The 26,582-nt window shown below is 37.5% G+C and overlaps 1 protein-coding gene across 1 annotated transcript in view; it reads left to right on the top strand.

The window, feature by feature from the left end:
- Nucleotides 1-26,582, top strand: part of VAV3 (vav guanine nucleotide exchange factor 3) — a 357,886-nt gene that overhangs the window by 228,570 nt on the left and 102,734 nt on the right. The window contains exons 16-19 of the mRNA XM_045546671.1: nucleotides 132-233; nucleotides 537-637; nucleotides 11,588-11,613; nucleotides 16,517-16,562. Coding sequence (XP_045402627.1) covers nucleotides 132-233; nucleotides 537-637; nucleotides 11,588-11,613; nucleotides 16,517-16,562 — 275 coding nt within the window. The remainder of the gene's footprint in view (nucleotides 1-131; nucleotides 234-536; nucleotides 638-11,587; nucleotides 11,614-16,516; nucleotides 16,563-26,582) is intronic.

Raw genomic sequence — 26,582 nt, 5'->3', positions numbered from 1 at the left:
CTTAGCCCTTTTGTCCAAATTTGATCCCTACCTAATGTAATTTTGATGAATTTGGGTTTTAGATGACTATGCTGCTGCTTTGTTGTGAAACTTTCTTTAGGAAGTTTTTTTTTTTTTTTTCCTTTTTATAGATCTAACATAAGGCCAGACTACGCTGACTCCAATTTCCATGACTTCAAGATGTACACCTTCACTCGAGTTACGTCCTGCAAAGTCTGCCAGATGCTCCTGAGGTAAGCTTGCTCGGTCCTGTGTTTCAGTTTAAAGGAACTGGTATAATTGCTAAGCGTTTCAGACTTTTCTAGCTGAAATGTTCTTAAGTGGGGATATCGCCTGAACAATTCTGATCCGTCAGATCCTTGCTAAGCCTTCTATCTGGACAGTCCCTTCAGAAGCTCCAGCATGGGCCTCTTCCTCTACCAAGGTGTACTTTGCACAGCCCTGTTGATACCTTTTCTTTCCCTTCTTGCACTAATGATTTCATAGAGGCGGACTTAGCACATTTTAATATATCACTCTCTAATTTTACCTTTCAGAGGAACATTTTACCAAGGCTATTTATGTTTTAAGTGTGGTGCAAGAGCACACAAAGAATGTTTGGGAAGAGTAGACAATTGTGGAAGAGTTAATTCTGGTGGTAAGTCAAGTTTATTGTTGTGATTCTGTTTTTAATGAGGACATAAAATTTGCTGAACATAATTAAGGCCTAATTTACTCCTAATATGTGTTTATTGTAACATATCTGCTTTCGAAACTATCGTTTATAAGCACAATTAGAAAATTGCTTAAAATTTGTGTGACTTTTGTACATGACTTTGCTTTAAATTATTTAAAATCCATGTGACTTTTATAGGTACTTTGGAGGCAGAGATCTTCAAAAAGGACTCGGAGGGTTTCATGTCACTCATTTCATTAACCCCAAGCCCTAAATACATCACTAAAACTGTAAAAATATAGGCAAAACAAATAAATGGAGTAGCAAAAACAAAACAGAAAGAATATATTCTTCACGTCTATCTTTAGTTTCCAAATTTCTTTTTTATTCTCTTAAATATTTAGCTCAGAAATACTAACGGTGCCAGAAGTAAACATCACACAGACTAATTCATGAACTAATGAATCGAATACATTGTCATTTTTCAGCATTTAACAAAGAGCATATATCCTTTGGATTTTATGTAAATATTTTCCCCGTAGTTTTTAAAAATAATGCTCCATGATTGTTACATGAGCTGGTTTCTAAGACTGTTGGCGATTATGCATTCCGTAGCCTTTTGCCCCTCTGCGCTCTTCTTGGGCTCTCTTCCTTCTCTTTCTTTTCTGGCCTCTTTATTCTTTCTCTTTCTTCTTTTTTCTCTTTGTCCTTTTCCCCTGAGTTTCTCTGTGTTTTTATCAATAAGACCTTTCAAAATCAGTAAAACTTTTGAACACAAGAAAGGATCTTTAACAGCTCGAGTTCAAAAGGTAGCCATGTCAACCTTTGATTTTCCCAAAGGAAAAGGTGGACATTGAATTATTTTGGATAATGTGAAGAAGAGTAAAAGAAAGAGAGAATAGTTTATTTCAGAGCTGAGTTCAGAAAATGGGCAATTGTAGAAAAGGTGAGTCCTGTTAGAGGACTGAGATCATAGCACATTCCTCTCACTTTGCTCCTTCAATAGACATTTTTAAAGTCCTCCCCCGACCCTGCCCGGTGCCATTCTCTGTGCTAGGCTTGAGCAGCTGCAAGGAGAAAGATCCTGGCATTAGTTGAGCACCTGCACTGTGCCTGCCCTGCCTGGGTCCAACGCCAGGTATCTTTCTGCAGGTGCTGATTCAGTCTTCAGAACAGCCCTTCCCATTCACTGATTGGGGTCAGAGTGCTTGTACAACTTTCTCAAGGCCTGCTAAATAAACTTACATCTGTCTGAAGGTCAGAAACAGTTAACAAAGATGTAAAATGTAATAAAAATATGAATTCTTATTCTTAGTCTTTGTCTCCTTGATACAGTTTATCACTTAACTTTTTGTCCTATCTTTATATATCCCATCTGTTGATCTCTTTGGGGACAATTAACATGTTCTTTGATCGTAGTTTTATAAATGGTAGGCTAATGTTTTTATAAATCCCATGGCCGTGTCTTGGTGAGGTGCAGTCTGTGAAGAATATAAAGTGATCCCACAGTTGGCACAGTGGTTGTGTTCTAAAGGGAATAGTGTAGGAGTGTAGTTAAGAGTCAGCAGAGATGGTTGAAATCCTAGCTCTGCTATTTGCCAGCTATGTGAGCTTGGGAAATTTGCTTAAACATTGTGAGCTTTTGTTTTTTAATCTTTAAAATTTAAATGAGAGAATTATTGCGAGGATAGTGAAATGATATTGATGCTTACCAGCGTGCCATGCCTGGGCACAAAAGAACTCACTAATTTAATCCAAGATGTTATAATGAGAAGTCAGTTTTTTTGAAAGGCATGGCCTTTTCTATATTTTTGTTGTTTTTATGGTCTGGTGTACTTGTGGATAGAAAAATTAATGAGCACAAGTTTTGAGGTGATACATAGACATTAGAAGGAATTACAAATTTAAACTTCTATGTTAAAAAAGTCAATAGGAAACAATTGGGAGTCCCTAGTCTAGACAGAGTATCATTCTCTAAACTTTGCTATACCTTTCATTATAAAGCAACAAGGAAAAAGTTTTTTTAAACTTCTAAGTTTGTTTTTTGGAGTTTGAACACATTCCCTTGCTCTCTTAGTTCTCTGCTTTGCATCCTCTGGCTGACCTCAATTCCCCTTCTGTTTTGTATATCTGTGCCCTTTCTTCCCCCCTCACTCTATGTCCTTTTCTGCTCAAGATTTTGAAGAAACCAATGACACTGAATGCTCACAGTCAGTTAGTTAGTGGTATGAAATGGTGGGAACCTGCCTAGGAAGTCTCTCTTTTTTGCCAGGATTTTCTGGGTGGCCCTTATAAATAAAAAGGCCTCGTCCTCAGGGGGAAGAGGAATCTGTTACAGCTCCATCAGCAGCCTTCTGTCCCCTGCTCCCAAACAGGTGTCCTCTGAAAGTTGGAAGTCATGACATCCTCTTAAACTTGCCCCTGTTTGCACTGGTATAGGTAGTAACCATGTGTAGAGTATGAGTATGTGTAGAGCTTGGTAGCTCTGATGTGAGTGTGGTGAAATAGGTACTATTTTGAGTTCACGGGCAAGGTAGACTTTGTGGGCTGTTTCCCAGCCTGCCCAGAATCTCAACATTGGCTTAAGACTTGCACAGTTCTTTGTTTGGGCATCCAGTAATAATTGCTTGCAGCAGTTCACCAATGTGGTTTTCCATGACTGGCATAGTATTTGAAGAATTGTGGGTGTGAGGGAGAGCAGGAGGGAAGGACAAGCTATATCAGGGGCTAGAGACATAGTTCATTTGAATGGAGCTTTTGTGTGGAGGAAAAGGTGATATCATTTTCAGAAGAACTTGACTTTGAGGGAAATCATTCCAACAGCCAAATTTAAAGCAAGTGGGTAGTATTGATTTAAGGCAAACTCAAATCTTTACATAATCCAGGTTTCCTCATAACATTAAATCATAGGTGGTTTGAGATTCACCCCTTCTTTACAGAGATTTATAGCAACAATGCTTAACATAGTCTAACTATTAATATATTCTCAAGAGACAATAAGAGATTCTGATTTGCTCAGGGTGAGTCAGGAGTGCACTTACGGTCCAGGAAGCTGTGACCAGTAGGAATGGGAAAGTTGTTATAAATGATGAATAGTTGGGGTGGAGGCAGTTCCAAAGGGGGGACCATGCAAAGATTGGTTAATGGATACAAAAGTACAGCTAGACAGGAGAAATAATTTCTAGTGTTCCATAGCACTGTAGGCTGACTATAATTAACAATTTATCGTATATTTTCAAATAACTAGAAGAACAGATTTTCAATGTTCCCAACAGAAAGAAATGATAAATATTTGAAGTGATGGAAATGCTAATTATCCTGATTTGACTATTATACACTGTATACATGTATTGAAATATTACGCTGTACCCCATGGATAGTATAATTATGTGTTACTTAAAAGTAATAAAAGCAAAAAAAGAAATTTAAAAAGGGAGAGAGCATGCCATCTCCGTTGAACATCAGACATGATTATAGAAAGGAGAGGTCAATTAGAGAAGAGGCACTAATTATACAGAATGACAGAATAAGCCAGGAGCTAAATGAAGGCTGAGAATATTTCATTCTGCCTTTTAATTGCCAGATCCACTGGTCATCACATCTCAGGCCTTATCTTACTTGACCTTTCTCTGTCATTTGGCACTGTTAACCATTCTCCTTGACACACTCCTTTACATCCCATCACATCCCTTGTGACATCCTTTGGAGATCTGCTTGATTTCCCTGGCTTAGCTACAGCCTACACCCCAGGTAGATAAGGGTCCATCTCACACAAGGCTTCTTTCCTGAAGCTGGATTTGAAATTTCCATTTTCTCCTCACATATCCCCTCCCAGGTGCCTTTCAGTGACCTCAAATTTCCCGTAACCAAAACCAACCTCATTAGCCATGATCACAAACTTCTCTTTTCTGTTCCTTGGCTTAGTCAAAGGTCCACCATTCAAACACTCACCCAGACCTGTATGTCAGCCCTGATTACTCCCTCTTCCTCGTCTTCATTCTCTTACCTATTTCTCTTAGCTATCCTGTTAAGTCTCTCTAGAATCCACTGATAGAATATTGCTGTAGACAGAAAATCTCATTGCCTCTTGTTTGGACAGCTAGAAAAGTTTCCTTTCTGCTCTTAATCTAACTCTTTCTGTAAATTTAAAAATGGTCTCTATTAAAATCAAATCTGATTACATCACTCCTTTGCTTACTATACCTTCCAGTTCTCACAGAATGATGTCCAGACTTCCCAACATGGCATACAAAGCTCTGGGTCACTTTTCCAGCCCAATTTTTACCACTCCTCCCCAGCCCCCAACCCAAAACACAACTCTGTTTAACTACTCGCAGTTCCCCAACCACTTTTTTTCATTTCTATTTCTGTGTATCTAAGTGTATTTTTTTTTTCTGTTTTAATGTTTTTCCTTCCCTTGTTTGGTGAACTTATAATCATTTTTAAAAACTCAATATAAATGTTGCCTCCACTTTGAAAACCTTTTCTGATACTCCCAATGCCTGGGCTTTCTTAGTCTGTCAGTCCTCTGTGCTATGCTGCCATCTTATATTTACTTTATCATAACGTTGTTTATCACATTTATTATCATGGACTCCATGTCCAGTTCTTCAATCAGACTGTAAGCCTCTCAATGATAAGAACCATGCTTTATTGATGTTTTGACCTCAAAGAAGACATAGTGGATGGATGAGTGAGTAGGTGACCAGCAAATCGATGGGCAGGTAAATGAGTAGAACTGCAGTGCAACAGGGCTTCTGGGTCCTGTTCCACCCTTGTAGAGCTAGAGCTTGACGAGATGGTGGAAAAGTGGAATAAAAACCATATCTGAATCCCTGGCTGGTACTTTAAGAATGAAAGAAAACTAGGCGGACCTTTTACATTCCTTTCTAATATTTGTGCAAGGAAAGGCTCGTGCTCTAAGCATTGATGATTAGGCTTTTGACGAGGGACACCTGAGTTAAATTAACAGGTAGCAAGGAAATGAGCTAGTTCACAGAATAGCTGGTGACAAAAATACCTCTTCCTAGAGAAACCTACTCCCTGATCTTGTCAATCCCATTTTTAGAATTCTTGCGTGGCTCTTTCTATTTCCTTTCCCTGAAATATGCCCTTTTTTCTCCTTAGAGTTCCAAGGATTACCTTTTCTTTACTTCCTGTCCAAGCTCTTTTGCTAATAATTAACCTCACCTTGACCACCCAGTGGTAGTCTGAATTAATTTGTTCTCTAGTTTGTGTGTAGGTTTTAGTTATTTGCCAAGGTTAGGCTGTGTTGTGGTAAGTAACAAACTCCCAAATCCCGGTGACTATAACACATAAAAGTTTATTTCTCAGACATCCACTGATTTCTGTGGGTTCAGTGGCCCACCAGCGCAGCTCCCTTCCAAGCAATGGCTTGGGGATCCAGGTGGGTTCCATCTCACGACTCTGCGGACTTCACACATGGTCTCCAAGGTTGCTGATTGTTAGACTCATGCTCTGGAAGTAAAGTCCATTGGCTAAAACTAGTCATGTAGCCTCAACTTAATTACTAGGGAAGCTGGACAATGTAGTGGAACATATCGATTGTTTTGCATCTGTCTCTACCACTTTTATTTGCCCTAGCAGATTATGTGCTCCTTCATATAGGAAGGAAGCGTGTTTCTCATCTTTTGTGTCTACCCCTTAGTACCAAGTTCAAAGCAGGGGCATTTAACATCAAACTATTACTTCTTTTCCCCAAGCTAGGACTATTTCAACCCAAATGCAATCCTTAGTGGTGTTACAGGATGTGGCTAAATATTAATCATTAATCATTTGAAACATCTCTTGACTCTTGTTTTTGTAGAAGTTAGCTCTCTTTGGGTGTTGTCTTCCCTGGGTTCAGAAACCTTTTGTATGTAATGCTCTATATCCCTTAAATTTATCTAGTCATCATTCATCCTGGAGATGATAATTACTTGGCAAAAATGCAGTGCATTTCTGAATGAAGCAATCCATCCATATTAATATTTGACTATGACAGATTATTAACTCAAGTACATTTGAAGTATGGAAAAAAAAGGTGGAAGTTTATTTTTTTAATAAGACAAACTGTGCAACTTGGAAACACATTTGAAGGTTGAGTGATTAGTTTGTCTTAACATCTGAGGATTTGCATGGATGTAAAGGGCAGGCAGTTCCACTCTCTCTTTCACTGAACTTGAGTTGACTTTTTCACATTCACCATGGCAACCTTAATGATCAACACATACACGAGCTCTGAAGTGTGTGCCAAAACTTTCCAACGTTAATAATGAATAGGCATGAACTCCATTATACAAGCCTCTCTCAACAAGTCACTGCAAAGCTGATGCAATTCCAGGGTGCCGTTTCCTTCTCACGGTTCACCGCTGTGAAGCTCTAATCCTAGGCTGCAACCTTTGTGGACGTTTATGTTTTCCCCCCACTATAATATATGGCTAAGTCCCTTTGGTCCCCTTCTTACTCTAACATGGATCAATATAGCTTGCTTTGCATCCTCTCCGTTTAAACAAAGAAAGTAACGTTGTAAGGCAAATATTGCTGGAGCAGATGACTTTGGTTTAATGCATCTTTTCCTTAAGAGTGGGAATGCGAGCCTCAGCTGCCCGAATATTTAACCGAAGAAGATGCCCATTTGTTTGTCTGTTTAGTCGCTCTTTTATCTAGGCCAGCTGCTGCTCCTGCTGCTGCTGTAGCCACTCCTAATTGGAACAAAGTTGCCTTTGTATCCTAGTGGTTTGAACCTGGGAGATTGCTACCTGGAACCTGCACCCCAAACTGGTGTCTGAAATGGGCTGCTTTGTAAATCAGACTGTGTATTTTCACATAAAAGATAAGCTTTCATGATACAATTTTATTTCAGCCTTATTTCTACTGTGAGGTGTTTTATCATATTACTTTTACATGAATTGAAGCTTGATCATTGATTTCATAACCAAAAAATGACTTTGGTTCTGCTTAATATGACTTACAGCCTTTTGTACACCTAACTCCTCTTTTCTAACTCATCAAGACAATTTTAGACTCAAGAGTAGTTATTATTCCTTCCATCTAACTTATTTGGGTCAGTTTAATGATACATTAATAATTATTAAAGGGAATTGGAATCTATTACATGGTTGGATTCCTGTTAGAGCTCCTGAAAAGCCTTGGAATCAAAGTATTATTCATAGTTTATGGTTTGCTTGTTGTCTTTTCAAAACACAGCTGTAGATCTAAGTGGTGAACATAGCCTTTGTGCAACTTTCTCCAAAATTTTATCAGTCCAACTGTTTTTTAGTTTTAATACTTCACAGAAATAGCATGTTCGTCATGATGACAAGGCACCTTCAAAAGTTATGCTGGTAATTTCTTTTCTAGGCCCCTTTTGAGACAAATGGTCTTACTGGACATTGATTTGTTTAGTCTTAAGAAATGGACCTTCCGATAGGAGAGAAAGCAAATTATGTAATAATGTATGAACTGACAAATAAAATAGGACTGAATTTTATATTTAAACAAGTGAATTATGTGATGTGAGTCTAAAGCCTCAGTGAAAATCCTTTCTCTTACACAAATGTGCACGTTGAGCTCTGTACTGGCATTGAAAACGAAGCTCTGCAGAGGCTCCCTGAACCTAAATCGCAACTCTTGTCTGAATTACATTAAACCAGTTGGGACATGATGAAAGAATCCAAGGTATAAACCCCTTGAGGGCCTGTGAGTCACCATCTCGAAAGATTCTTGAAAGGGTAAGGACGTTTTATAGTTTGATCAATAGGAGCCTGAGAAGTAGGCTGCAGGGTAAGGATATGGTGAGGATTAAAAATTTTTGGACACTGGAAGAATTGAATTACCATCCTAAGAAAGTTCCCAAGAGAAAGAGAGAGGCAGAAAGAGAGACTTTTTCATCACATCTCAACCAGCAACCAGCTTTTCTTCTGGGTCAGAATTCAGCCAAAGTAGATTTAATGATAACCAGTCCTTAGCATCCAGCCCCAGTGCAGAACTGTGGCCTGCACAGAGTTGGCTAGAGATACAAGTGCCCATCAGCCAAGAGGAAGTAAAAGGTGGGGTTGCAGACTTCAAAATTAGAGCAAATTTTCCATGGAATACTTCATAAAAAGAGGTTCTTCATCCATTTTTCCAGCCAGAATGAACTTTTACTTTGAAAATGTATGAGACAGTGTTGCAGTTGGGTTTTTCTTCCCTCTTGTTATTGTTATTTTCATATAAATTGTCAAGCTAAATTGTATTCACGTGGTTATGAGAATTTAGATTACGTTTGTAAAGGATGCCGTCAGCGTGATGGCATGGTCACTGTCACAAGTACGGAAGTATAAGTAAAGGAGCCTGGCTAAGAATGTCTGAACTCAGAGTAGATTCTGAGAGTTATTGCCACTGCTTTGGCTTTTTCCTTTTCCTTAGATATACACAGAATCCTACCATGAGACATGACTAGATGAAAACTCAGACTTCCAAGAATAAAAACTCAGAGCTGTTTATGTGGTATGCCCAGTGATCAGAGTGCTGACTGCCATGGCAACAGTGGGCGTCTGTCCTGGGCAGCAGGGTAGATGTGGCCTTGCGGACCAGGCATGATGGCCAAGAAGGGGAAAGGGTATGCCCCATTGAGAACTCATGCCCTTGGCATTGGAGTTGTGTCCAGCACCAAGCCCCTTTTCCATTTTGCCTATCTGGGTTACACAGAAGAGGCTTCACCTAGAGCAGTTCTTAGTGCATCCAGTCAGAATTATGAGGAAAGCTGATTCTCTTGATGAGACCCCAAAGAAGGAGAGCAGGAGACAATGACAAGGGGAACAAATGAAGGAGGGAGAGTTGAATAAGGTGGTCGGCGAAGTCTAATTCTTTATCTTGTACCAGTCCAATCAGTGCCTCTCTGGGCCTCACACCCTCCTGCGTTCCGTGAAGAGTCCTTGCTCATGCCAAGAACTGGGCAGCTGGCAGCCACACCCTACACAACAAGCTGTGACAGCCTGTAAATGAGGACGTTCTGTTCCTGGATCTTCTCCCTGGGTGAAACGTGCAAGTGTCCACATAGCTAGGTAACCTTCAATACCATCGTTTCCTCTTCCTGAGGAGCATAGAGAGGAGCCTTCATGGAGCATAGTATGATCACTACTGCCACATATGGTTATCACAGGTTTTATGTCACAAATAATACCTTTCAAGCATGTTGTAAAAGACCTACTTCACAAGGACATAAAAATACTTCTATCCAAGGATCAGGAAAAATGATACTTTCGAATTGAAATTAAAGGTGCATGCTCATTTATGAACACCCGTGTTAGAGGTCATGCAGAAATAGCAGAGCTTTCCTCAGTCTCCTTGGATTGCAAACGTAAACTCCCCTCCTGTTTGTCCCTCCTGCAGTTTGAGTCCTAGTTCAGACTCTAACTTACCAGGGGGGGAATAGGGCCATTCTGGCATATGCAGGTCTTTCTGGGCAAACCAGTGCAGCAGGTATCAGCACAGCTGCCCTGTGAAGAACCCAAGTTCACCTAACCTGGGTCCTAAGTCTGGGCCAGACCCTCTTCCCAAACCAGCCTCTTAGACAATCTATCATCTGAAACATTGTGTGTTTCTAACGGGGAGGGAAAGGAGTAGTAAAATGGATTTTTGTCCAGAAATACTCATTTGTAAAGGCTGATTTTAGGCCTAGCAGAGATACCTTCATAGAAGGCAGTTATCATCTGTGAAAGCCAAGGTGATGGTGTTTAAAACTGACAAAGGTTCGCGGACTTAGCTTTTCTCCGGGAAGGTGACTTTCTGCCCGTGGACCTTCCGTTTCCATTAATCGGAAGTAGTTCTTTAAAAAAAAAAAAAACTGGAGGGGAAAAAACAGAACAAACAAAAAAAAATAAACCAACCTCCTGTTCCATGCCCCAGGCAGTCTTCTTGAGTAAAGCAATCTGTGGCAGCTAGTCAAGTATCTTGGTAGGAGTTTTCCCCTTGAACTCTGGCTGCAGAGCTTCTTACAGTCTCTTAGAGAAACGTCTTACAGAGCCCCCATTTAGGTCTGCCCTTTCTCTCCTGATGTCTCTCTCGGTTTCAGCTTTTCTTCTCAGATCCTTCTTTAGGGGATCATTTTGGATGGGGAATGTATAGGCATGGGCTCACAGGGATGAGGGGTTTCCCTCAGTCTGGAGAAGTTATAGCATGCATAGGTGCCCCTGGGAAGGGGGAAAGCAAGCAAAAATGCTGTCCACCAGTTTTCCACGTGCAGTGTGTGCTCTTATCCTCAGAGTGACCTTTTGCCCTTCTGCCACATTGCTCACCCAAAGATCCCAGGGCCCTTGATGACTGTTAGGCATTTTCAGGAACTGAAATATAATGAAGGGGTTGTTCCTATTTATAGAGTTAAACTAAGGATGAAAGGAAAATTAGCATCAGAATAGAATCCTGACTCAGTTCTTAAATTTGCATCTTTAAATCAAACCTCCCAAAATTAAGAGTTAAAGCCACTTAATGAAAAATAATTCATATGTAATGTTTCCCTGTATTAAATTTGCAATCGTTACAGTTAATGCAATACTTTTAACTCAGTGTGTTTAGATTCTTAAAACTAGATGTGTTGAAAGAAAGGTTGCATTTAGCTTTCTCTCATGCATATAAATTTAGTGCGAGCCCTTGTTTTAAGGAGCTTTCCATGGTTGAATTGACATTGCTTAGTAAACAATTGAAAAAGTTAAGCATAACCTAGAAGTCATTTAAAACTGTGAGTCATTTTCCTGACAAGCCAATAAGGTAAGAGAACCTGGGTTGCAAAATAATTACTAGCCCAGCCTTAGGGACCCTGGAAATATATTACGGGTATCAGCTAAGAAAACAAAGCAGTGGTGTTTTACCACTCTGCAGAGAACAAGCTAAGGTTGCCAACCAAACAAAATAACTTTACACTGACAATGCCAATTTTTACATTTGTTTCAGAACAAGGGACGCTCAAACTACCGGAGGTAAGATTAACATTGAAACATTTTTATTTAATCTTTGCATTTCAAGTTGTTTGCTAACTTAACCAGACTTGAGCTTTTACAATGTTAAATGTGCCTTTTAAAACGAATAGAAAGAAACAGAAATAGGGGGAGCAACCAAGTGCCTGTGAATGAAACGCACAAGGTAAATCAGAGGGATTTTCAGTCTCTGTGGGAAGATGTTAAGAGGAAGAAAAATGTGAATATTTAGTGTCAGACTGTGTGTGTGTGACATGGGGCACTCAGAACAGAGGGAAGGGTGGCCCTTATCCGAGGAAGTTGGTAGACATGTGCCTGTCATGAAGTGTGTTGCTGCCCAACATTTGCCAGTACTGAAAATTCTAACATTGTTCATTAAGGACATGGTTTCATGTTCCTAGGAGTTTTCCATTCGAGCACAAACATGGTTAGTATCATGTCCTATTGATAAAATCATGACCTGATGACATTTCCTTTTGGTTTAACACAGAGTCTAACTCCTAATGGCTTGGAAGTATGTGATTCCTGTTACCTCTCAGAATAAAGTTACTTAAAATACAAAAGAATAAAAAATATGTCAGAAACCAGACAACCATTGCCTTGCTCTTTAACTAAAAGTAACAGATTTCTCACCAGATCCCCCCCAAAATACCATAGCAAAAACATTAAAAAAAAAAACCACAGCAGAGAAAAATAAAATATAAAATGTTTGTGATTAGTTATGTGAACCAAAAGTACAATAATCTGAGAATTTCAGAGTAACAGAATGACAATAATTGTTTATCAAATTATTTTAACATGTAACAATTGTCTCTTTAAAAGTGATGTAATATGTTTTTGATAAGCTAGCATTTATATAATTAGTAAAAATAATGAAAAGTACAGCAAGATGTCATAAGAGGCACTTGTTTCTACTTTTTTGCATAAGTACATAATTTGTACAATAGGGTATCAAGAGTGTGCTGTGAAGAAGCTCATATGCATCTATTCAGTGTATTCATTGACTGTATTTTAGAATCCTGAGTCTAGATCAAGGAATGCATAACAAAATGACATATTTTAAAAATAGGCCACACAAATTCTTTTAGGGCTAAAATAAATTAACCTAAAATTTCCTTTAGTGATTCGTCAACAGGTAAGAGTTTTTTCTCTCGGAGCCATCAGGATTCTTCCAGCAGGGGCAATGAACTTCTTTCACTTACTCTCTCATGCTGTTATTATATTATTGAAACAGATACCTTGTAGAGCTCTGAACTTTAACTCAGTGTTACTTAACATTTACCCTATTAGAGAGATATATATTATTTTTTCCAAGGAACAAGGTTTTGTTTTAATGAAGTAATGTGAAGCGGGTGTGTTTACAGAAAGAAAGTGTGCTAATAAGAAGTGGTTAATAATTTTCACATGATATTAAATAATTCTCACAGGTACTTTTATACTCTTAAAAAAAGCACATTTAAGCCTATAATGCGAGGAATTAATTTTCACATTGATTTTTTTTTTTAAATAGAGCATCTGTTTTTTAGTGACTTGCTTAAAATATGTGTAATTTTTATTTAATGTGTGACTGTGCTAATAATCTCTGCTTTGGATGGAGAATTATAGTAAGCTCTTATACTGGCCAGTTCACGTGGAAACTGGTTTGGTTTAAGTAGGAAGCGTGGCAAAAGAATATAAAGAAGCATATACAGATGTTTCCACGGATAAGGTCTTCCACAAATAAATAGCAAAGCCCTTTTGTAAGCGCTGTGATTTTTATTTTTTCCCATCCCTTAAGGACCTTCCTGCTCTCCATGTACTGACGTACAGTCCTTTTCTGTTTCCCTTTCAATAGCTATGATTGTGAATTTTTTATTTTTAATTTTGTACTTTATGCTCAAGGTAGGCCAGTGTTCAGTAGCTATAGGATCCGTGGGCCTCCGTAACCATCCTGCGATGTTCACCCCACATCCCATTCTGGAGCAGACCTTCAGAAAGCCCCGCTGGCTCCAAGAAGCAAGTTTATCATTTCATATCTGTGGAGCTACTTTAAATTCATTCCACAGGTTAAAACAGGCAGAAGAACCAAAGCCAGCTTTCATATAATATAGCAAATGAACCTTTGCTTGTGTGGTTGGTAAAATCAACAGAGAATTAGGTTTTTTCCCAACAGAGGCAGGAAAAGAGAGCTTCTTGGATGATAAAAGGTATCTTTTTTTTTTTTTTTAGAGGAAGACAAAGTAATAGATCATGAAGCAAGAAATAACTACCAAGTACTTATAAAATTAGGTTTGTTTGGGGGCCCCCCTTGTTTTAGGTAGATCAAAGGAGATTGAGAAGGTTCTGAAGACCGATTCTTATCGCCATGAGAGCCATGTGGGGCTGCAACTGAGAGGCCCCTGGGGGGCTGCCACATGTACCCTCCCCTGCTGTCTCCCCTTCCTGCTGGGGACAAAGGCCTGTCCAGCTCTGTCCTGGGCTTTTGAGAATGTAGGTTGGGGAGGGGAGTATGTGGACAGAGATGACAGAATGACAATTCAAATTTGCATTTTAAAATTGTTCAAAATTTTCTGATAAGCATTTCTAAGTTTTTTATAATATAAAATACTTTTTAGGTCCTTTTTTAAAGTATAAAAAATTTCACACTATCCAAGTGCATTTGGTCTTATGAGGAGTTGAAAATTCCTCCTGTTTTTTTTTTTTTTTTGTATTTCTTAAATATATCAGATCATAGTTCATTACAATGTCCACCCTTCCTGTAGAAAGGTTTCTGTTTTCAGGGTGACTGATTTTCAGTGAGTTTTCAAGAGGAAGAACCTAAGACATACCTAGTAAGGCGTTAACTTGGTAGAAGAATTCTTTATGTGAATTTAAACATTCAAAATTTCATGAAGTTAATAATAATGATAATAATGATAATAAGCTATCATATCACTTAATAATCCTTACCATTGGCAAGAACTGTTCCAAGCACATGTAAATTAATTCATTTAGTTCTCACCACAAACCCTATGAAGTAGGTACTATTATTATCCCCATTTTATAGGTGAGAAAACTGAGGCACAGAGATATAAACTAACTTGCTCATGATCAAACAGGTGCCAAGTGGTAGGAACTGATTTTGAATTTAGGTAGTCTTATTCTAGAATCCATAATTACACTGTGTTGCTTATTTTAATCCTAAATTCAAGGTAACGTAGAGTTGCTTTTGAACTCAGGTTCTCTTTTTCATATTTTAAGTTTATAGTTTCTAAACAGTACCAGTTTAGGGATTCTAGGAATCAGACCAAAATGTTAATTCCTTTCTTGCCTTCCTGGCACTTTGATAGTAGAAAGTATGAGACCAGTAGAAAGACAGCTTCTATGGTACATTAAGATGGTGGTGGGACCCTGCAACATTTGAGCTTCTTCTAGACCTATCCACTCTCACTGAGGCTTTAAAAAATTAAAAAAAAAAAAAAGGTGTAGAATATGTAGGAAGTAAATAAGGGCAAGATACCCATCATTATATATTTTCCTGCTGAAAGTATTGTCAGTTGTGTTGTTCAATGTCCCTTGTATAGAAAGCTCCAAAGAAGAAATTATAAAATCTCAGGTAGGAAAGAATTTTTCTTTGAAAGCAGTTTTCTTTCATGTTATCAGATCTGAATCTGTAACTCATCTTGCTTTCCCTTTGTGTGGCTTGGCTACCCAGAAGTCCAGAACAACATTTTCCTCTGTCTCTCAGGGACTCTCCCTATAATAGTATACCCGATGCAGCTATCCATCTTGCTCAACATAGCTTCAATGCTGATGTTAATTCTCTCATTAGTTTCTACAAATCCATGTTGAAAGGAGTTGGGGTAAAAACAAAAATTACATTTAAAAAATTTCTCCAATTTGCTTTCACCTGAGAACCCTGAGAGTCTGCTGGATATGGCTTTGATGCCCTTTGGGAGGCTGAAAAACCCCATTTCACCCATTTAACTTGTGAATGAAAACAACAGAAGGAACCCTGAGAAAAATCCATGGCTAATGTGTGCTTAGCACAGCCAAGTGTGCTCTGAATGATACCAAAACTGCAGACACCAGCACAAACCCTAACATACAAGAAAAGAAAATGGCTTTTGTGAAAATCTAGATTATATTGATAGTCATGGACCCAGCATTTCATCTAGTTGTGTAATAACAAGTGAAAATCAAGTCCTTCTTAATTAGTGAGATCACTATAGTTATTAGGTGGGAATGAATTTAATGCCTATGAAATCAAATGTGTAGCCGTGCATTTGCAAAGATTTAAAATCTTTTGTTTTGCATATGAGCTATAATTTTTGTAATGTGTACTTTTTCTTATGGATTCCTTTTAATTGACTTTTCTGGTTCATGAGCTGTATGTTTTGTTTTTTTAAAAGTATTCAGATACAACTGGTCTTAATTAAAACCCCATTTTCATTTAAGTGTTTGCTAAAATCAGAGCTTCAGGCCTTTGTTTTGAGGTTGTATACCCTTTTCAGTCTCTGGTCTGTCAGGCCCTATAAACAGCTGAGTTAGAGTTTTAGGAGATGAGTTGATGCTTATTGCTCATATGTCTTTCCTGGGAACATTTTCCAACCAAGAGTGGCTGCTTGGTCCTTTGTTCTCCTAGTTCCTATAGTGCCTATGATTTTAAAAAAAATTGAGTCACAATGTCTGGAGTTAGCAAACAAAAATATTTCCTTTCTCTTTAGCGTTATAAGTTATCAATGACTTATTAAATGTAACAATGTTCATGTGGAAGACTTATTAGAGAAATAAAAAGCAAACTTTAAAACTATGTTTTGTTCAAATTTAGTCATGCTTTCTTTGGAAAAAGTGCAACATTCATTGGCTTTCCAAAGTGTCAGAAGTAATGTAATTTAATAATGCAAAATCACCAACACATCTTGTTTTCTTTTCTTTTCGTGCATAGAAACGGACCAATGGACTCCGAAGAAATCCCAGGCCGGTGGACCCAGGTGTGTTTCTGATTAAACGTCCTATAATCATGACTTCAGTTAAGTGCTTAGGAAAGTACATGGGAATTGCTGTGGAAAGTCAGGCATATTGTTGGCCTTTGTTTCTCACAGTTTGGTGTATAATGTGTGACCAGGAGGCCACGGTCGAATGTGTAAATCATTCACATGGTGAGTAACCACCAGTACCGCACGCTTTTTACAATCAGCAGTTGAGCTGGTTATTTGCTTACTGAACAGCCTCAGGGTGCCTGGTTAATGCTCACGTATCCAGCGACCTCCCCTTGTGCCCTTCTAAATCTGGGAAGAAAATCATCCAGCAGGCTGGCACTTAAAAATTAGCGTTTTCGAAGTGAGTAGGGGAGAATATAAACCAGAAAAATTATACCCTCCCCATTTGAGAAAATTTCTTCATCCTATATTTATGCTATTTTGTAATAGAAGCATGGTTTTTAGGACTTTGTAAACAAATTTCCTCTCTGGAGACCAATTATTTGCCTGCAGAAAACATTCAGTTGCTTTCTGTTTAACATTGTGAGGTTTGTCCTGTCATTATTTTAGCATAATTATTTTTTCATCCATTAAGCAATGCCTTCCACAGTTTAATTACCAAAGATCTTATGTATATGATCCTTTTGTTGAGTAAAAAGTATTCACAGCTAGAGGATTCTAAATAGATAAACTTGATAATAAATGAAGTAGAACATGAAATATAGAGTATCCTTGCTGGAAAATCATCTGGATTATGTGTTTTGTTTTGTTTTCTCGTCATAAACAGTGTTCACCTAGTTGTAAAGTTCAGTCTTCAAAGCGTTATAGCTTATAACTGAAACCACACCCATGTAGCCATGCCAATTTATGAGCTGTTTGAGATTTATGGGAGCTTTGTTGCCTCTGGCTAGAAATTGCCTCACTTGTGTCCTGAGATCAATTTAAATCTTTTAACTACAGAACAAAATTGAGGCCATTAAAAAAATGGGGTTCTGGGTCACTTTTTAATAGTCCTAACTTTCCCAAGACAATACCCTTTGCAGAGGACTCTGCAATAATATTTACAAGTGACTTCCTCTGTTCTATTTGGTAAGAGTATATGATTGTGACCATAATATTTTTGTCTTATTTTGTGTGTTATGGTATTTCTATTTCAGGAAATTATCTAACCATTATAAATACTGTTTTTTAAATGTCTTTTTCTTTCATGGGCATTTCTATTTAGTCCATTTTCCCCCAGGGAAATGCATTTCTTTGTTTATGGTATGTCAGTAGGTACATATTTGCCTCTTAACAATGTTCTATATAGCCAAAATTTTCTGGGGTCTCTTAGATTATTTAAAGGAAAGTATAGTAAATTCACAGGTTATAAACATGGCAATGTAGACCAATAATAAGTTTATACTCCTTTATCCTAATGGTGATGGCTTTGTATAGATACAACCCTTCTGGTATTTCTATTTATTCAAAGATTTTAGAACTTCATAAAAAATAAACTTACAAAAGTGCCGTTATATGCTATGTTTGTAAGAATATGTAATAGTTTTCCATTAGATAATAAACATATATGAGTATATTTCTCACTTTTCTATATTTTTGGAGAAAACAAATAGTTCATGATCTTGCCTGTTGAAGCTGTCTGTATTTCTCCCTGTAGCTATCTTTTGATTTAGGCTAGAATTATATAATCAAGGTTGCCTGACTTTTGCATCTTTGCCTCTTTCTGCTTGGCAAGGCACAGACTTCTTTGGTCAAAGTTAACCCTTGCTTGGTGACGATCTTGCCTTGACCCTGATGTGGCTATTGTTTAACAGATTTTCACAGTTGTATGGGAGATGTCTCCCCCAAGATGTTTAAACAGGGGGTTGGTGAAATTGAGGCTGCATGGACAAACTTCTTCTAAGGTGCGTTATTTGCTGTTAGTGCTTTTACCATGGAAGTTCCTTTGATTTTTTTCTCTTCTAGCTGATTTCGTTGATATATCCATGAGCTAACACACTGACTCCTTTCCAGGGCCTTACTTAGGGTGGCTTGTAGAAAAAACTGGTTAAACAGTTTCAGAGGCCAGGTGTTACTATTTCATGAGTCCAAATTTCAGAGCTAGGTACAAAGGTAAATTAAATATCTTCTCCATAAACCTTTTGTCTGGGAAAGGAACTTAATACATAATTCAGTGGGTAGTGGGTACTTAATAAATATTTGCTGCATGAATTAATGAATGGCTGTATGCTTTTTCTGTATGCGTTGGCTCTTGCTTTTTAAATTCTTCCTGCTGATGTACTAATGGAACACAACAGCGTAGTCTAGTGGTGGGAAGCATGGCTCTGAGCCACATTGCCTGGGCCTGGGACCGGACTTAGCTGTTCACTTGCTGTTTGACCTTCGGCAGTTTGCCTCCTCTCTCTGTGCTGAAGTTTCGTCATTTGTAAAAGGAGTCTAATAACAGTTCCTACCTTACAAAGTTGTTGTGAACATTGCGTGAGATAATACATGTAAAGTACTTTTAAAAGTGCCCGGTATGTAGTAAATGCTAAGTGATAGCAAGGATTATACAATTAGTTTGTATTAAAGCATGTTATTTAATATTGGATATTTTATCAAGTGAAGGAGAATTTATAATATTTGCCCATTATTTCTTTTCAAACAGACTCTGAGTTTTATGTTGAATTTCCATTAAAGCAAGAAGTTACATAATCACAGTCATTTTCAGATTTATCATTATTCCCTACTTACCTGATGGATTTCATGATCTTTTGCTTATCTTTACCAATAGACACAATCAGTAGTTATGGTTGAAATTTTTTTTTATGAAATTACTAGTGTTTGTGATTGCAATAAAGCAACAAAGAAAGAAAGGCTCCCAAGGTTGAAAATGGATCATTCAAACCCAAGAAAGATGTGGGCTGTAAGTTTGCATTATAGCTTTTTAGCACATTTAAAACATTTACTCTTTATTAATAATTGTGGTTAGTCTTTATAGACTATTTGAAAATGGCTTTGTTCTTTATTTTTTGTCTTTGTTGTGTTCTAAGAACTTATCAATTATGATCTTGACAGCTTTTATAAATATAGTAATGTGTTAGATGCAAATTTTGGTAGTTCTTTTGGATTTCTTAAATATAGCAGGGTATTTTCATCAGTTTGTACTTTTCTTCCTGAGACAGATGTTGGTATCAGGAAAATAACACTTGTAACAGACAGATCAATTATTTCAGGAACACGGAGGTGCTAGGCCTTTTTCAAGAACATGAGATCATAAATCTCAAGAAAATCTGAGCACTGGTGTAATATTTTTCACCTAAAGTGGCACTCAAGGTCAAAGTTAGCAATTAAATTTTAATACTGAGCTTTAAAAATTTCCCTCTGTCTAAGTATAGGAGATACAAGATTTATTTCAGTTTGCATGTGGCAAATGTATATACCAGGGCATGATTTCTTTTCATTGAGTCTATGTTTTTAGACTATTGCAAAATTGTCTTCTATTTGTGGAATTCATAGCATCCCGTGTTAAGTCCAGTCACTGGCTTTTAAAAAATTCAGGCCATTGTTCTGTGTTGTGCTGCCTGAAGATTAGATTGAGCAGATGGGAAATGTTTAGGTAGCTTACTCCCTTTCTGATCTTAAGTTACTGGTGTGCTTTGTGATAACCTTGAATAGTAAATGAACAGATAATGGTTAAATTGATGAGTCCTTTCTGCGAGCTCTTGCTTCTCATGTGCTCATTGTTAAACTCTTGATTACAAAGAGATACATGTGGCTCAGAAACACTGTCTTTTGTTATACACCAAGGAGATGTCTTACTGTTTCTTAGCAGAGACATCTTCAAAGACGGTCACTTTCTCTTTCAGGTGGATAGGATTGATACATAACGCCTGCCATTACTATTTGTTCTTGTATGAAGAATGGAATTCAAGAAATCTTTATTTCATTACCAACTTCCTTTCTTACATGATATTAATCACAGGAATATCATTAATTATAAAGCATGTCCGCTCTCTGCAGGGAATTTGTATGCTACCTAGGAAAGGAATAGATACAGGCACAAAGTTTTGATTGCATAAATGAACGTATATAAATGTACATAAAAACATTTAAATGTTATATACTATTTTATATGTGGATCTATTATAGTATGACATAGTATCTTAAAACAATTAGTGAACAGTTTGATAAACATAGAAAACTGTAATTATACAGTACATGCAAATAGAAAAGGCAAGCAAATGTGGGCTCAAATTGCTTTTAAACTGGGTTATGTGTAGATGTTTTCATAAATAAAAATTTGGTTATGCTTGCTTATTGTACTGAATTATAATTTAATGTAATCCTCCTTAGTGTTTTAATTTCAAAGGATTACTAAATTCATTCCAAATCTAAACAGAACTGTTGGTTGCTTTTAGATTTGCTTTTAAATGTAATATCAATATGCTTAATAGAGAAATCTTATATTTTAGTTTCCAAATAGAATAAATGAGAAAAACACCAACCTAGTATCTTTAAAATCACGAATCTAAAAGTACATTTTTTCTTCTTTCTTATATGAGGGAGACAAATGTATATTCTTGAAGGTTTCAGTAAATGAGCTTTTGTCTATAATAAATAAGTAATAAAGTTTCCATAGATGATAATATTTCCATATTAATCAGTCAGATCTACTTCTGTCTTTTCTGTCACCTCCAAAACCAATTTCTCATCAAATATAAATCCTAATCTAAATATTAGAAGCATAATTGTAAATGTGTAAAAATATATTTCACATTGAAAGAAATGAACTTGAAAAAACTGGGACAGTAACCCAGTGATTAAGATTCATTGCAGAGAAATGAGAAATCCAAGCTGTGAACGAATGCTGGGGAGAATGCTCTGGTTTTTAAAATAGCTGATTTTTTTTGCAGTTTCTATTAAACTATGGACAATAAGACTAGTTTTGCACTAAGGCAGTTGATCCCCTTGTAGTTATTTTCAGGACTACCTTTCTGATTTTCTTTACCATGATAACAGACTTTTGAAATGAGCATCTTTTTTGGGTTGAGGAGGATTTATTTTTCCCTTTCAAGGTTCTTTCTGAGTTCACAAAAGATCACCGCTGCTGTCGTCTGGCAGGTCTGCACACGCCTTGCCAAGCGAGTCTTTTGCACTGGTCAGGTACCTTCAGAATAGGAACAAAGGTGAGGTGACTATTCAAAGATGTACACAGGGTGCTTTTAGATAGGAAACATAGCATCAGTAATATGATTATTGAAATAACAAGACATTTGGGTTATAATATTCAGAAGCTACTTCTGGGCCATTCATGCACTTCTCACAATTTCTATTACTGTAGTAATTATGTCTTTAGAAGATAAAGTGTGCATCTATTAAATATGTAGAAAAAATTTGAAACGGAAGTCTTGAACCTAGTGAGCTACTTTAGACATTTATCATTAACAAAATGCTTCTTATTTAGGCTTAAACTTCCTTTGCCATACTTATGGCCATGCTAGTCAAATGCTATTCCATTTCAGGGGAAAAAAAAAAAAAGAATGCACCATGTATTGCTAAATAGACAAAGAAACTTCAGAGATTTCTTATGGGCCAACAACTTCTGAGAGCCAGGTATCCTTGTTTCAGAGCTTAGAACTGTAGTAACTTAAGTGAAAGGAACCAACTGGGTCAAAACATATTGGCTTCCGTTAACAATGTTTGATGTAAGTGATGTCCAGCTGGTATCAGGACATCGATAAGGTAATCTTTAATATAATATATAATTTTATTAATGCTACAGTCTATATATAAATAGTGAGAATGGTTATCAAATTATTAAAATATTGGAGTACAGTTTGTGGAATTTCTGTCAAAATGACTCATATTGGCAATTGGTTATCTTTCAATATATTCAAATCATGTTGATTTTTAAATTTTTAATGTGAATGAAAACAAAAGCTTATGTTAGGTTCTTATAACTGTTTATATAAATCATTTTTCTTTTGAGACTAACTCTTTTTTCTGTACAGATATTAGAAACATATGGAAGTTTCCCCACCTTTGAGGAACTTGGAATTTTGTTGGAGTGATGAGATATACAAACATGACATATCAAACAGTAATACTGTACAGTATATGATGAATTGTGGTATAGGTTATGAATGGTTTAGTAGACTATGAATGCAGCTGAGAGAGAATTCATTGCAGACTAAAAAAAAAACACAGGACAAGGAAACAAAATATCTAACAGATACATCAGTAAAAGTAAATTTATTAGAACTACACATGTCTAAGTGGAATTATCATTCTGTTACTAGGTTTGGGTCAGTCCAGTTCTATATGAACCAATATGGTTTTGTTTACCAAGTGCCATAAACCCATTTCATACTTGTTTTAGAAAAAAGAAGGTGGGGGATATACTGACTTTAGGTAACTAGGAAGTCCGGATTGTTTTGGCTTCAGGTAGAGTTGGATCCAGGGGCTTAATTTATGTCATCAGAGTTCAATTTCTCCCCATGTCTCAGTTCTCTTTTCTCTTCTGTTGACTTTCTGGCAACAGGGACCTAAGGCAGGTGTGTCTCATTTGAAGGCAAAGTTGTCCATTAGCAATTCTCAGTGTACATTGTTCCCACAGCTAGTGAACCCAGAAAAAATAGAATGCCTTTTCCCCAGTAAATGTAGCAAAAATCCCAAGGAAGGCTTCAGTTGGCCTGGCCTAGACTATATGCTCATCACTGTAGCTGTCACTGTAGCCAGAGTGCCCTGTCATTGTCCAACCTGGCTTCCATCCCTACTTCCAACTTGGGGAGTGGGGCTGACCTACCCTGTCCACATGGAATTTGTTTCCTATAATTCTATGTTTACAAAAGAATGGGAGAGGGAAGGAAAGAAGGTGGGTTTTAGCAGATTATAATGTACATCTGTTGTGTGCAACAATTTTCACACAATTTCCTTCCTTGGGTATACTGTGGCTGGGTTCTCCACTTCTTTTACCTTGTCCTTTAAACATTTGTAGGCTCCTCTGTTTGATTGTTTTCTAGTATCAAAAGAGGTAAATTTGGAGGAATGTACCTAAAACAGGCGCTGAAGATTCCCAACAAAGGCTCATTCCAACCGGCAGCTTCAGTTTACAGCAATACCAAGAAAACAACAGTGTTTTTGCCATATAATTGATCTTCTTGTAACCCTGTCACTGTACCTAAAATATAAAGTTGATGTTCTCCTTTTATTATAATGTAGGTACTATTTCTAGTTGATGACAATCCTTTGTTCTACTCTTACCTATGCACATATTAGTATAGATTTGCCCACTGGATTAGGGAGGGGAAGAAACAGAACATAACATGTTTTGTGAGAACAGAAGGGAAGAAAGGTCCCTCGCTGCTGGAAGGGACAGGGTGAGAATGTTGGAAAGCCAGAGAAGGCAGCCCTGGAGGCATTAAGCGTAGGCCACAGCCTGCTTCTGTGGCAATAAAAGAGCAAGGAGGAAAGAAAGAGACCTTTTTCAGTTTTTTCTGTATTAGGTACTTTCACTCACATCAGCACTTCTTGTCTGCAGAGGCATCCCTGAGCCCAGGTTTGGACTGAGGGATCTGCATTGGCATAGGTTTGGATTTGTGTCCTGCCTTTCTACTTACTAGTTGTATAAACTTGGGCAAGTAAATGTGTTTTATCATCTCTAAAATGGTGGTAATGGTAGCAGCCACCTCCTAGTGTTATTATGAAAGTTAAATGAAATAACATAGTAAGCATTTATGCACAAGTTTAGCACATAGTGCTCTGTAAATGATGGTAGTAGTGATGTTTGTTACTAACACATGCATATATACACACACACACACCCCGACACCCCCACACACTCTTGTATTAGTTTCCTATTGCTACATAAGAAATTACCACGAATTTAGCAGCTTAAAACAACACACATTTATTATCTCACAGTTTGTGTGAGTCAGAAATCTGGGCGTGGCTTCGCTGGGTTCTCAGCTTTAGAGTTTTTCATACGACCTCACTTAATATGTTGACCAGGGCTAAATTTCATCTGATGGCTCAACTGGGGAAGGGTCTATTTCCAAACTCACGTGGCAGTTGGCAGGACTCCATTCCTTTTGTGCTATTGTAATGAGGACCTTACTACCCAGCATACTGTTGGCCAAAGGCTGTCCTCAGTTCTTTGCTACCTGGGCCTCCTCAGCATGGATGCTTGCTTCATTAGAGTGTGGAAACCAAGAAGGTAATAGGGTTTCCTAGCAAGGTGGAAACTGAATTTTATATAACAGTCACAAAAGTGATGTCTCATCACCTTTGCCATATTCTTTTGACTAGAGAGAAGTCACAAGTCCTATCCACATTCAGGGAAGGGGATTAAATAAGCATGTGAATACCAGGAAGCAGTGATCATCGGGGTTTTTCAGCAGAGGGAACCAAAGCTCTGAGAGGTTAATTAAGTCACCCAAGGTCAGACAGCAGCTGGTGGGTGCCAAACTTAATTGCGGTGTATTTGGCTCCAGAGACCTTATCTTTCTAGGTGTCTTCGATGTACTGTACTTATGCCAAGTTTTGGATGAGAAAAACTTACTTCCCGAGGTCTAGGTCTCTAGTACAGTGCAAATTACCAGTGGGATCTGCTCTGTTTTGCAGAGTTCATTAGTGGCTGCTGTTACCAAGCAGATTTATGGGTGATTTTATTTTATGCAATGTTAATTTTGAAAATGTTAATCTGAAATTGCTACAGTATTTCAATTAATTTGGGCGATTAAAATTTAGCACCAGAAGAATCCCTCACAGAAGATAAGGCAGCTAATTAGAGGTTCTGAAACAAACAACTGTAGACACTGGCACTGAAACATGCTGGGTGGATGACACCCAGCAGAACTCACTCTGCTTAGCAGTTTTGAAATGGAAAGAATAATTTCTGGCAGTCTAAATATTAAGCTTGAATGCAATTAGATTTTTAAAAAATCCATTTTAAGGAGTTAACTATTTGAATTGATGTATAATTTTTAAATTTTATGCTGTTCTGAAAAACCGCCTTCAGATTATTTTGCAATGTTATCTTTGGGGTAACTATAGCAGTGGCAGAAATGCAGTAGGTATTTGTTATCCAAATGTTATTTAAAGGTGAATATACTTTTTTAAAAAAATAACACTCTCTAAAATGGGGGTAATAGTAGCAGCCACCTCCTAATGTCATTATGAGTTTTGCATTTTGAAAAGTTTATTCTGAAAAATTCAGAAAAATATAAGGAAGTATAGAAAAGTTCCCTGGACAGATTGCCTGTAATCCTCTCACTTGGATCATTACCCTTTACACTTTTATTTTGTTATACACTTTTTTCCTAGTGCTTTTTTTCTTGTTGTGTAGTCACATGTTTATAAAATGCCTGTATTTTCAATTTGGCATTATATTTTTATCACTTTGCTTCATGAGCATATTTGTTTATTCACTTGTTCGTTCAACCGTTTGACAAGTATGCAGACTGGGTGTTGAGGGTACAAGAATGAACAAGATGTGTTTTCCCTCTCACGGTGCACAGTGTCATGGAGCAAAGGTAATAAATAGTGACGATTTGAGATCAGGGAAGTACACTGGCTATGCTTAAAAGAAGCATGCACTTTAGATCTGTGGACATCAGGATGTGACGTCTAAACTGAAATCCAGGATATATGAGCCGGGGTTTGACAGGGTGTGAATGGAGATAAGAGGGTTGAGGCAGAGACAGCAGCTCCAGCTAAGGCCCTGAGTTGGAGAAGGCACAGAACGGTTTGGGTTGGAGACGGAAAGCCATGCATGAAGAGAACTGGGAGGAAACTAAGGCAAGATCTTTGTCCATCCACATTAAGGAATTTGCCTTTATTCTGAAGAGAATATTGACCCTTGGAAGTGTTTTAATGAGAGGAGTAACATGGTCAGCTAGGATTGGCAGCAAAGATCATCCTCGCCATACTGTGAAGGGGATCTTGAATCATTAAAAACTCTTCAAGAAATTATGAAGTGGTGTTAGTATAGTTTATTGTTGGACATTAGTCTTTCTAATTTTCATTATTATAAATACTACTTTGAGGAAC

The sequence above is a fragment of the Lemur catta genome, chromosome 3, assembly GCF_020740605.2.
Source record: "Lemur catta isolate mLemCat1 chromosome 3, mLemCat1.pri, whole genome shotgun sequence".
In the NCBI taxonomy this organism is placed as follows: domain Eukaryota; kingdom Metazoa; phylum Chordata; class Mammalia; order Primates; family Lemuridae; genus Lemur; species Lemur catta.
Note: the sequence above shows the minus strand (reverse complement) of the source record. Positions and strands in the feature narration are given on the sequence as shown.